The 11,969-nt window shown below is 44.7% G+C and overlaps 1 protein-coding gene across 4 annotated transcripts in view; it reads right to left on the bottom strand.

The window, feature by feature from the left end:
* slc4a2b (solute carrier family 4 member 2b) overlaps positions 1-11,969 on the bottom strand; it is a 33,181-nt gene that overhangs the window by 2,612 nt on the left and 18,600 nt on the right. For 2 of the 4 annotated variants that reach the window (XM_029457488.1, XM_029457489.1), the window contains exons 4-19: positions 9,975-10,143; positions 9,624-9,847; positions 8,673-8,797; positions 7,547-7,767; positions 5,296-5,432; positions 4,370-4,462; positions 3,652-3,832; positions 3,422-3,557; positions 2,579-2,780; positions 2,383-2,491; positions 2,105-2,289; positions 1,616-1,829; positions 1,302-1,508; positions 1,009-1,157; positions 515-709; positions 1-61 (exon numbers count right to left, since the gene is read on the bottom strand). The exon at positions 1-61 is cut by the window's left edge and continues 146 nt beyond it. In XM_029457488.1, the coding sequence (XP_029313348.1) occupies positions 1-61; positions 515-709; positions 1,009-1,157; positions 1,302-1,508; positions 1,616-1,829; positions 2,105-2,289; positions 2,383-2,491; positions 2,579-2,780; positions 3,422-3,557; positions 3,652-3,832; positions 4,370-4,462; positions 5,296-5,432; positions 7,547-7,767; positions 8,673-8,797; positions 9,624-9,847; positions 9,975-10,143 (2,608 nt within the window). The remainder of the gene's footprint in view (positions 62-514; positions 710-1,008; positions 1,158-1,301; positions 1,509-1,615; positions 1,830-2,104; positions 2,290-2,382; positions 2,492-2,578; positions 2,781-3,421; positions 3,558-3,651; positions 3,833-4,369; positions 4,463-5,295; positions 5,433-7,546; positions 7,768-8,672; positions 8,798-9,623; positions 9,848-9,974; positions 10,144-11,969) is intronic. The other 2 variants (XM_029457490.1, XM_029457491.1) reach the window with 2 other exon arrangements.

Raw genomic sequence — 11,969 nt, 5'->3', positions numbered from 1 at the left:
TGATATTTGCTTCTGTGCTGTTGTCGAAGGAGCAATGTGTCAGCGGGTGCTCCTTGAAAATCTGCAAGACAACACAAAGGGTTATAATTAACGTACAGAACAGAATACACACACACACACACACACACACACACACACACACGTACACCCACTGCGATTACTCTCCTTAGAGGGATCATCATTTATCACTCTTCTAAGGTACCACAACAACACTTTCTGTAAAAGGAGATGATCCCAAACGCCTTTCAAGTCCGTGCCATAAAACTCTAAAATAGCAAACCTTCTAAAATCATAATCCTGGATAATAGTCAAAATCTTAATCCATTTAACTTTCAAGGACAATCAATCACAACAGATTTCAGGTGCACTCGTTAGAAAAACACTCATTTCGACCCCGAGATTTGAATATTGTCCCAGATTAGTCTGTTCAGTTTAGTGTCGGGGACGTGAACACGCAGCTGGCCTACAAAAACGTCTTCTAATCAGCAGTTGTTATTTCTAGTCTCAGGTGTACCCTGCCGAGCTTGATGAAGGTCTCGCAGATGAAGATGAGGGAAATCAGGAAGGAGAAGATCTCCTGGGTGAAGCGGGAGACGAAGCGGACCAGGAAGCTTCCCTCAAAGGCCACCGTGACGATCACGATGATGATGAGCCAAAACCCGATCCAGACGCGGCCCGTCAGGTACTCCATGTCGTTTGCTTTGCAGAACTGTGAGGACACAGAGCCAAGAAACTCAATTCATCCACTGGAAAATGTTCACAGTTGAAAACTGTGTTGGGATATATTATTTACTATTCCAGTCTTTATATTAAGCTAAGCTAAGCTAAGCTAAGCTAAGCTAAACTAAGCTAAGCTAAGCTAACCAGCTGCTAACTGTAGATTTCTGTTCTTTGAAAGAATATCCTAACAATTTGGATCCTTGAATGTAATGATTCTTAAATTGTAGAACGTTATTGTCCAGAGACACTCGTCGGCAGTTAGTAAGCCGTTACTGTTTATCAACTTACGCTGTAAAAGGCTTCTTCAAAGACCAGCAGGGGTCCGGAGAAACCCACAACGAGGAGCGGCTGCGCTCCGAGCAAGCAGAAGATCACACCCTGCACTGATGTCGACACAATCAGCTCAGAAACACCAATCAGACCTTCCGTCTTCTCACCTAGCAACAGACACAACAAATTAACACTGTAATAACACCAACGAGGTTTAAACCTGTTCTAGAGAGCCATGAAGACAGAAGCACGAGGGGGGTTTGACGTATGAGACGATAAACTCGACTCCAGCTTTCCCACGTGCAACTCACCCAGTAGGCCTCCGAATGTTATGGCTGGAGAGAGGGCGGCAAAGTAGATGAAGATAACGGCAGCCATGCACTGACTGTTCAGGGCGTCCTTGAAGTCACTGAGGTACTTTGGGTAACGACGCCGCACGTCTCGTATCAGCCCACCGAAGGGGCGACCTGTGCGCTTTAAAGGGTCATCTGACTTTTTCAAGGGTGTGAGGAGGGCCTCTGTGTGACAGGAAAGAGCGGGTTAATAATTACGATAACAGGAAGTCATAAAACAGCAGCTGAAATGTCCTTTGATAAAGGCCACAGATATTTCAGGAGATGCTTACCTTTTTCTTCAAGGCTTTTAGGCTCCTTGGCCAGTTTGACCCCCTGCTCCTCCCTCTTGCGCAGCATCTCCCTCTGAAAGCGAGCGACAGAGCGCAGCAGCTCGTCGCCACCCATCTCCGAAGGCGGCAGCACGATGCTGCAGTCCAGGAAGCTGTTGATGGCATTCAGCAGGTCCTGCCTGTCGTCTGCCAGGTAGGCTGCCTCGTGGAATTGCTGGATGGTGATTCGGATACAAACAAATGTTACCAATAAATCTCCCTTTAAGCCTTCAGCTGCTTATCTTTTGTTTGCACGTCTGTTACCAGTTTATGTGGCAATGATCCATTTCCTTTATTGCGTGATGTCACTGATAAAAGTATTATTGCTTTATTCTCCACAATAGGCTGCTTCCTTGTTTGTGTAATTGTATGGAGGTGAGACTTTATGTAACTGATGTGTGATGTACGTTGTGTCTCTAAATGATAACTATCCCTCTACACCTCGCTTACCTTGTCAGACATGAGTGTGGAGATGGAGCGTCCTATCTGGTGATAGTCCATGCTGGTGGTGGGGGGTCCCAGCAGGACGAACAGAAACCTGACCGGCACGGGGACCTCAAGGACCGACTCCAGCTCCACGGCCTCCTGCAGCCGCACGAACGCCATGGTGGGCTGCTCCAGGAAGTCCAAACTGCCTGGAAAATGGCGGGACATCACAGTCAACATACAGTTGATGAAAAGATTTTAAGTTTGTGTGGTTTTGAAGGCTTGAGCAGGAGATAACTCACCCACAAGGACGACAGTGGCCTCAGCATTTTCAGGAATCTTCTCCAGCAGCTTCAGCTCATGTTTGGATTTGGACCGATGCATACCGGACACTAAGGACGGCTCCTTCTGCTGCAAATGGAAAGAAACACAAGAAGCAAATTTAGCATAATGACAAATACTTTTAACCGGGACTTTTTGAAAACACTTCAGACCTACCTGTACCTCGTTCTTCTCCATGTCGATGCGTGTTTCTGTGTCCCCCGCGGTGTGGGTGGTGCCCATGAGCGGGTCGGTCACCGACGGTTCTGGCTGATGGCTGTGATTGGCACTGTGGTGATGCGTCATCAGGCTGCCCAGGCTGGCCGCGGAGATGTTCCTGGGGAAAGGGCTACTGTGCTCCTTCTCATCGCTCGGGTGACTAAGGGAGGCAGGGAGAGGAAGAGAGAGGTTGAGCAGGAGGAAGCGAGGAAGTGACCAGGCGTGAAGCCACCTAGTAGCAGGAAGTGTGCAGCAGTAAGAAAAAAAGTCAGATTTGTCGCCGTTTATCCTCATAACAGAAAGTATGAACTAGTATTAGCTAGCTAGTCAAAATGTAGTTGTGAGTCAACACACTGTAATGATTTAAAGCATCACAAGACGCCTACCACATAACCCTCAACGTCCGTGGTTGGAATCCAGCTAAGGACTTTTATTGCATGTAATCCCCATATAGAACAATTCTGTGCAACAGAAATACAAGATCTTTCCCTTCTTGTCCCTTTTCTAATCTTGCAATGACTGATTTGCATGGATTTAATGTTGTTTAAATCCATGCAAATAATGCCAGGTGCCATTTCAAAACAACTTTCCAGCCAATCAGCAGACATTACAGTGACCAAACAACTAGTGCTGCAAAACACAGTTTTCAACACTAACAAATGACAAGACAGAAACGTGATATTGTGGTAAAAAAGAATGAAACTAATGTATCAGTTTAGCTGAAATCCCCTCACTAGGTTACTTAATATCCTCTGAAGGTAAATCCCAGCTTGTTTGTTGCAGTCTGGTGCTTTAGGTCACCTGTGTTTCAGCAGCAGGGCCCTCAGGACATTGGCTCGGTCCTCAGCTTTGATCTGGTCAGAAATAATCATCTGCTCCACCACCTGATGGGCGATGCCAGGCAGGGTCTTCTGGTCCAGGTCCAGCAGCACGGCACCTGCGGACGCACACATACTGAGCTCAGTACTCTGTGAACTGCATCACGCTGACTTGAAAGCAGTCCACAATTAAACTCCATTTCCACCTCTCACCGTGCGAGATGGTCTTTCGGAGCTCCAGCAAACTGCGGAAAGACAGCGAGGCCACGTGAGGTTTCCCCCAGCGGTCGGTCTCCTCCTCCACGTCCTCCTCAAACTTGATCCATCGAGCCGTCTCCTTCCACTGCATCTCCTGGTTCTTGTCCATGGTCAGCTCATTCAGCTCCACAAACACCTGGAGACAACATCACAGGTTAGGTGAGATAGAGAACATCCTTACCGTCCACAGAAAACCACATGCACGCTTCAGCATGTGCCCAAATGTTCAACTTAATAGCCAGAGCACTTTGTATCGAGCCAGTTGACACAAGCGTGGTTTAGTGGAGTAAACGTTGGTGGAGCATTTTGCATGGCAACCTCAGATACGACAACAAAGATCCATGCTCACTGGTTTATTGAAATTCACTCAACACACAAAAGATAAATCCAGTCCGTGTTATTATCCTAAATGTTCAACTTGGAAGAATTTCCAGAAAAACAGCCAATGACTTAAAAGTTTAATACTAAAAAGTGAGAGGAGAGACCGTAATCTTCAGCTCTCTCAGCATCAAATATCTGTTAACAGGTTATTAATTGAACACCATGCTGGTCGGTCCTAAAAAAAAAAAAAAAAGACTGCTGGAACACTCCCTTCAATTATCGTCTGCTGCTGCATGCCTGTGAAATCACGCTCACACCGATCAAACCTGACTGGCCGGTCACCCAGCCTCACCTTCTGGTACCGAGCCATTTGACCGGAGCCCATCATGTCCATCAGTACGCCTTCAAGCCGCGAGGCAGAGCGATACAGAACCACCGGTGGCGGCTGGAGGAGCAGGACGGTGCAGGAGAGGACTCAAACACTGATACAAGCGACAGCGGCACAGAGGACGGGACCCTCACTTTTACACACACCCAACTCTCTCTCATCACACACACCTGACAGGCACCTGTTGTTTACCCTGGGCTGCTGGGGGCTCAGAGCTGTGTATGAGAATGTGTGTGTGTGTGTGTGTGTGTGTGTGTGTGTTAATAAAACATGGCTCTCTCTCTCTCAGGAGCTCCCAGTGTCTGGTTACCTAAGCTTCTCTCTCCCCTCTTTTCCGTGTGTGAAAGGAAAGAACTCATTCATTCATTTTTAATTGTCTCCTTCCCTCCCTGTCCCATCCACAAAAGAGACAAGGCAGTGCTAAATTTGAGCGAGGGAAAGAAGAGAAAACATTTCCCAGGATTTGTTACAACTTCTGGTAATTTTTGGGGAAATTAAGCAAAGTCTGAAGTATAAAATAAAAAATGTAAACATAGTATTTCCCTCCTCGAATTGCTGCTGAATAAATAAATAAAACAGTCAATGCATTTATATAACTGCAGCATTTGACATACTGATTATTAAAGCGTTATTTTTATTAGCACCTGAAAATAATCATTAAGTTGTCATCTTACTTTTGTTGCATTAGGATCACAGAGTGTGTCTTTAATGTTACCAAAACTAAAGAGTCCTTTATATCTTTCATGAATCTGCTAAACTTCTTAAATGCCAAACTAATTGTAGGCAATGATGAGGCAGAAAAGCAACAGGCTAAAACTGGAGACAAACATCATCAAACTTGGCGTAACGTTAGAGAGGATGGATGACAAGAGAGCTCTGTAATGTCTCACCTCGTGGGGGGTTCGGTCCTGCTTACGGCTGCGAGTGGTCGGCTCTTTGTGGTCCTTGCCGGTGTGCACCACTTGACCCTTGGTGCTCTTTCTGACCAGGTGTCTGCGCACGCCGGGAACATCTTCGAAACGATGACCTGGTGAAGAAGAGGAGAAGGGTGAGATGTGTTAAAGAATACAGAGAGCTTCAGACAGCCACATATCCTAACCGAAAACTAAAAGCATACGCAATTAAATAAACATGATCTCCAAATAATATAATTGGAAATGGAATCCCAGCGCGTAGGCGGAACAATGTTACAGTCTTATTTTATGCTTCTGCAGCCTTCGGCATGCACATGTTGACCTTGCACCCGGTCACAGAGGGCCAGGCCACTTTGCTGTTGTTTCTGGGGTCCCTCAGCGGGGAGTAGAGTTTCTCAGGCTGGCAGCACACCAGGCACTAAAATGACTGTGAGTGAGACACCGGGTGGCACAGACACGACACTGCGAGTAGGAATTGTCCAATCAGGTTTTGAGAGTTAAAAGATAAAAAGAAACTCTGATTCGTTCAATTAGAACAACAAACACTCGTGAAAGATAAGCAAAGTCTTACGGGAGAACCTGAACTACTCTCCCGAAACAAATCCATTGAGAAATAACAATCTTGCAATAGAAAAATCAGAAATAAGTGAGATTACCTTTAAGAATACCAATTGCCTTACCTTTATCGGAGCTTATATGTCCAATGAAACAAACAGTGATGCTTTCAGGGTTCTTCATCAAAGTTTCAACTCATGATGTAAAAACCAGCCAGTCATTGCAAGTTCAAAACGAGATGTTAGCTGCTATCCTGCCTATTCTAGCTTTCCTGAGAGGGTCCCTTGTCAAGTCGCTCCATGATGTCTGAGGTTTAGGGCAGACCCTGCAGTAAAAATGCAGCTCTTGAAGGAAGAGGGGGCTTTGCGGTGGGTGTAGGGTTAGTGCTGGCACAGCCGTCTGACTACGTGACACCCTCAAGCTGGAGCGTGCAACTTGTGCAAGTTTCGTCAAATTAGGAAAAGTTGCCATTTTCTTGCCCGGCGCCTGACCCTGCTGGAACTATCAGAATGCATCAGCGAGCAGAGGTGTTCATTCGCTCAGGTCGCACAAAAGGGGAGGGACAGTGATCTAATAATTCCTATTGTTGAGCAGCAGCCAGAGACGGAGACACTTTCCCAGGATGATTTACGGTGGCGGGAAGCAGATAAAAGAAGACAAAGAGAATATCTGTCGGGGGGCTCGACTCCATAATGACCAAATAGGTTCAACGATATCTTTACTATCCCAGAGGGTGCAGCCAGCAGTAACCTACTGGTCCTGCATCTCGGCAGATTGTACGAGGCCTTCTTAAAAGACCCGACCCTGTAGTGGAAGGTCATTCATGGTCATGCAAGCAATCTTGCTGCACACATCTGGACAATATCAAGTCCATACCTCCATCAACAGCCTTCAAGTCCACTTAACTCTTCCCCTTGTTTCATTCCACTAATGATAAAGGTTGTGAACTGAGATCCAGGTTTCTCAATTAGCCACCACGTTGGCCCGGGCATGAGTCCAAGGACCTCAGCTGACAGCAGGAACGGCTAATTTAATAATGTGGGCCTGTCTGCCACACTCTCTGATAAGCTGCTGCTCTCTGCTGAGGGGTCGACTCCCTGACGTAAATCTCCCCGGCCCTGAAAGCAACCCACGCTGGGGCCGGGGGCCGGGAACGTCACACGGCAGCGGGGAGCCGACTGCATTGTAGAAGGGACTAGAGATTACTACTACTACACTTCTACTGTTCCTAATGTTTGCGACAGTGTTGTTGATTAAAAAAAATTAAAAATTTCTGACCACTAGGGTGCAGCGGGGGAAAGTAGTAAATAAAATACTGACATATTACCACTTCATCATGAAGTTGATTCTTCTGCAGGTTCATCACTACACTACTCCTTACACACACACACACAAGTAGTCATGACCCAATATAAAAATGATGATTATAGCCTGTATTTCTTCACAGAACACAGAGATAATGCAGCTTTTGGGGTTTATTTCACGTGGAGGTGATCTCTGTATCAAATGTCCTTATAATGGGTGAACGTATGCACTCCAAATGCCATGAAACTTACTTTAAAACGTTTTAAAAAGGCACATCTACTTAATTTAAATAGACAACCGGTGTCCTTCTATCCACCTGGTGTACTAAAGTCCTCCAAGAGTACAGTGAGAAATCATCTGTACTCACTCTTGATGCCGTCCAGGTCCGCGGAGGCCAGCGTCTGAGCCTCGATCTCGTCAGTAGGGATGCGCTGGTACTTGGCCTCCTCAGCACCCGTCATGTTGCCTGTGCGCCGGCGCTCTTGCAGGTCGTAGCTGCGGCTGGTGGACGACACCCGGGCCAGTGCTATGTGTTCAGGTGGCACCGACTGGGGGGAGAGGCTGGAAGCGTCGGATGAGGCCGGCTTACTAGATGAAAGCAGAAAAACAAAGACAAAGCTTTAGCTTATGGAGTTGTAGCTATTTCTTTTTAGTTGATCGAACATTTTCCGCAATAAAAGTTTAACATGTGAGGCTGGAAAGACAAAAGAAATTACTTATTTTTACTAATTTATTGCCACTGAACCACAAACATTTCTCTTGTACTGCTCTCCTCTTATTGGTGATTTGGTTGGTCAGAGGAATAATATCTCTAGACTTTGGTTATCATCTTTTCATTGATGTATTAGACCCCACTAATGCTACTCCTAACACAATATGCTGCAGTTTCTCAGGTAAAATGCGCAAAAAACTATAAAAAGTGTATCCAAGATGCTCGGCCACTACAAATCCTTAAAAGCACTTTTGAAATAAACATGATGAACTCACCGTCCTTTAAACGTCAGCGGTCCACAGCATTTCAAGACTGTGAAAAGCAACTTTTTTTACCCAATTATTTCCCGCTCAGGATGTTTTATAAAATGAATCTGCTGTTATTAGGTTGCTCTCCGATCGACTGAAAACAAGCAAAAGGTGTATACACGCAGCTTTATCCCAGTTCAGATTACACCCTCATGAAGTGTAACAGTAAATGTAATGGATGGAGCCTGGGGCTGCTGAGGTGTGTTGTGTCGTCTATAGCGACAGGTGATATATGGGTCTCCGAAGAGAGGATTACTCGGGTCCATCAGATCCTGCCCAGCAGGCCCACTGGATGCCTGAGACATGGTAACGTACAGTGTGTGCCTCACTGGCCTGAGCGGTCTCACCCAATCAGAACGTCTGTGAGAACAATATGGCAAAAACATGCAGTCTTCACAGCAGGTAAAGCATGATTATAAAGTCTCTCACGCCCCCTTTCTTTTCTTTTAGTCCAAGATCTAGACTTGACTCACTCTGAGGAAGATGCATCTTCAGTATCTGCTCCCACCCCAGACTGTGGCACAATATCCAGCTCACGGGCAGAGTGAGGGCTGTCTTTGCCACGTTTGGCCACTTGGTCCTCATCCGAAACGAAGAACTGTGCAAGGAAAACAGAGCGTGAGTGCACTGCTGACTGTAAAAACACACAATGAACACAAACAGTGGAGAAACAAAGGTGGAACAGCCCTGTGCACATTAGTCCAAGGTAGAGAAGAAGACTTTTATTGAATTGAAAAAGGATATTTACTGTTAAAAATCAGGGATTGTTATCTAAAGGAAATAAAAAGAACAATGGATGGACATAGTAAAAGATATATTGTACATGTGATGGGAAAAATGAGAGACCTTTCCCAGAAAACTGGAAAGATTTATCACCTTAACTGTGAACAACTAACACACCATCATATCTCAGTCTGGATAATATGCACATCACGTCAGCAGAGTTGGTTCACACGCTTTGTTGAGGTTCATTTTGGGCTTTTCTTTTGTCAAATATCTTTTAATTAAAAGTGAATAAAAGAAACAAAAGTGTGAAACCTGAAGCCAAAAAGAAAAACAGTTAAATTAAGTGAAACAATTCATCTTAATAATCATTCATCATTAATTAATCATTAATCACTCAATTATACACGTTCTGCAGGGGTGCATAGTGCAAATCTGGTCTTGTTTTGTGAAGCCTAATAACAACCAAACCTGAAACCCACCGATGAATGATTAAGACTATACTGAAATATTCATAGTGGAAAATATGGCAACGCTACCACAGTGAGCCGGTTGGGAATCGGAGCGTGACCTATAGCGATATACAGCAGCATAATATTTTTCAAAAGACTCAATTGAAACGAAAACAAATAATGTTTTAATGCAGAAGTCAGTTCCACTCATAGTTTAACTTAAAGATTAGTATGAAGTCGAATGTTTACCTCCACATCTTTGACTTTCTCCGACTCAGATGGAGCAGAATTCTCCGTCCCCTCGTCCTCCTCCTCCTCTTCATCCTCTCCCTCCTCTATGGGGCCACTGCTGGGAACATGGCTGCTTTTGTGATCTTTGTCCTTTCTCCTTTTCTTGTTGCTCTTCTTCCTGCGTCCCTCGGAGGGCAGTTTGGACAGGGGTCTGTGGATGTGGTGAGAGGAGTGACGGTGGTCTGGGGGGGGGGGGGGGTGATAAAGCAGAGATACACAAACATGAGTTACTTCCATAGAACATTTTTTACATTGCCCTGGCTTGCTGAATGTTGAAATGCATTGAAGAGGGGATCACCAAGTGCTTACATTCAATGTCCTCCTCATGGTAGTTGTGGTGCTGTTCATCAGGTACAGCAGCAGCGGGGCTGAGGATCTGCTGGAAGCGCTGGACTCCCAAGGCTTTGTTCAGGTCCCCATCATCCTCCTCTTCAGGGCGCGGAGTCGCGTGTAGTGCCGAGGCAGCAGGAGCCTCTGGCTGCAACAAAACAAGAACATGAACCATTAATGTTAAATTAAATAAAGAATCAGTCAATTGATCAGAATATTTGACATACACTTTTCAATGAATTAATAAGACATTAGGGAATACATAACAATATAATTACATTTGGACAGATACATAATAAAACCATATAGTGTCCATCAACAGCAGGGCTTTTAGTCTGCACACTAACATTAACACTTGCAGAGTATGTAGTAAGGATTTTGGATATAATATATTGCTTTCCCTTAAACCAACACTAGAGGGAGTTCTGGTTCTGCAAATACTTCACAGTCAAGGACATCATGTGACGAGTCCTCACATGCATACCTTCCTGAAAATGTGTCTTAAATTGGAAACAACAGCCATGTGCTTTGATCAGTTAGTCTTTTTCCACGCTGTGGTGTGACAGGGATCATGTGGGTGGTTAGATATCTGTTTTTCTTGCAGCAGGATGCCGTGCCATGCTGCGCTCCGCTCCGCCGGTGGGATGTTGTGATAAGGCTGGGCTGCAGTGACACAGCAAGTGAATCTACTCTGGCCAACAGGATCGTGCTGTAGCCACGGCAGAGTGAATGTTGCCAGGACTACAGCGCAGGTGCCTCATATCCTGCGGCGAACCCTTCCTGTGGCAAAACTCAGGGGCCAAAAGTCATCGGATGCTCCCACAAATGGTTCTCAGGACACCCAACATGTCAATCATATATTACGTTTTCTCCAGTGCTGCAGGGAGTAACAGCAAGTATGTGAAGACTCCTCTCCCACCCGCAGCTCCGGCATACTTTTGAGTCAGACTCACACTTGTTCAGTGAATACACAGCAGACAGAAAGTATATTTACTCTAGCACTGTGCTTAAGTAAAGTACATGTACTTTATACTTTCTATGGGAAAATATAGAATTTTTTACTCGTTTTTACCTTTCAGATTGAGATTTTTGAACATTTAATAAACTCATAAATACAATGTAATACCCTCTTCTAGGGGCCTTTTTCTCTGCAGAATGAGTTATTTTACTTTAGCTACTTTAGCTGATCAAACTTCTGAGTTTTGAATGCACAACTTTTTACTTTTACTTAAATTTAAAAGTACATTTACAGTAAATTAATACTTTTTTTTAAAAACTGCAACAAACTGTTTCAGGACCCCAAAATAAATCTGGAAATAATATAATAATAAATCAACTCTTTCCATCACATCAACAGATCACATACAGAATTGAGCGTAGTATGTAAAGCAGCTTTGCCACAATGTTTGTTACACGTTTATCACATAAAACGCATCAAAACAAGAAGTATTTTACAGGAAACTCAAGAACTCCTGAATATATCATACTTATAGCTCGACAGTTGTTCCTGAATTAAGGCGTGTCCAAAGAAAGTGTGAAAACCTGATTCCCATGACTCGCATAGCCGTGCAGAGTTTTACTCTTACCTGTTTTTAAACGCAACACACAGGTGACAGAAGCAGAAAACCCTCCATTGACCTGTGGATACGCTGAGACGTACGAGTAAAAAGAAGAGGTCGGCCTGTGAGGCACACATTCAATATTTACCCAAGGTTCAATTCCTCAAATAGCTTTTTTAACTTGACAGATCAACAAGTCTCCAACTATGCTCACCTCAGTGACCTCCAGGACAAACTGCCGTAGACAATTCAGCACTTTAAAGCACCAATAACACCAACGCTGTACGCAACAGAGCCTCTAAGGGCCTCAATGGTAATGTGGCTCTTTTAAACTACACATTGAGTAAAAGTTAATATAATGGAGAAGCACGACTCTGTTAAAGCTAGCCATCACCCCACGCATACTTCAGCATCT

The sequence above is a fragment of the Cottoperca gobio genome, chromosome 20, assembly GCF_900634415.1.
Source record: "Cottoperca gobio chromosome 20, fCotGob3.1, whole genome shotgun sequence".
Lineage (NCBI taxonomy): Eukaryota > Metazoa > Chordata > Actinopteri > Perciformes > Bovichtidae > Cottoperca > Cottoperca gobio.
Note: the sequence above shows the minus strand (reverse complement) of the source record. Positions and strands in the feature narration are given on the sequence as shown.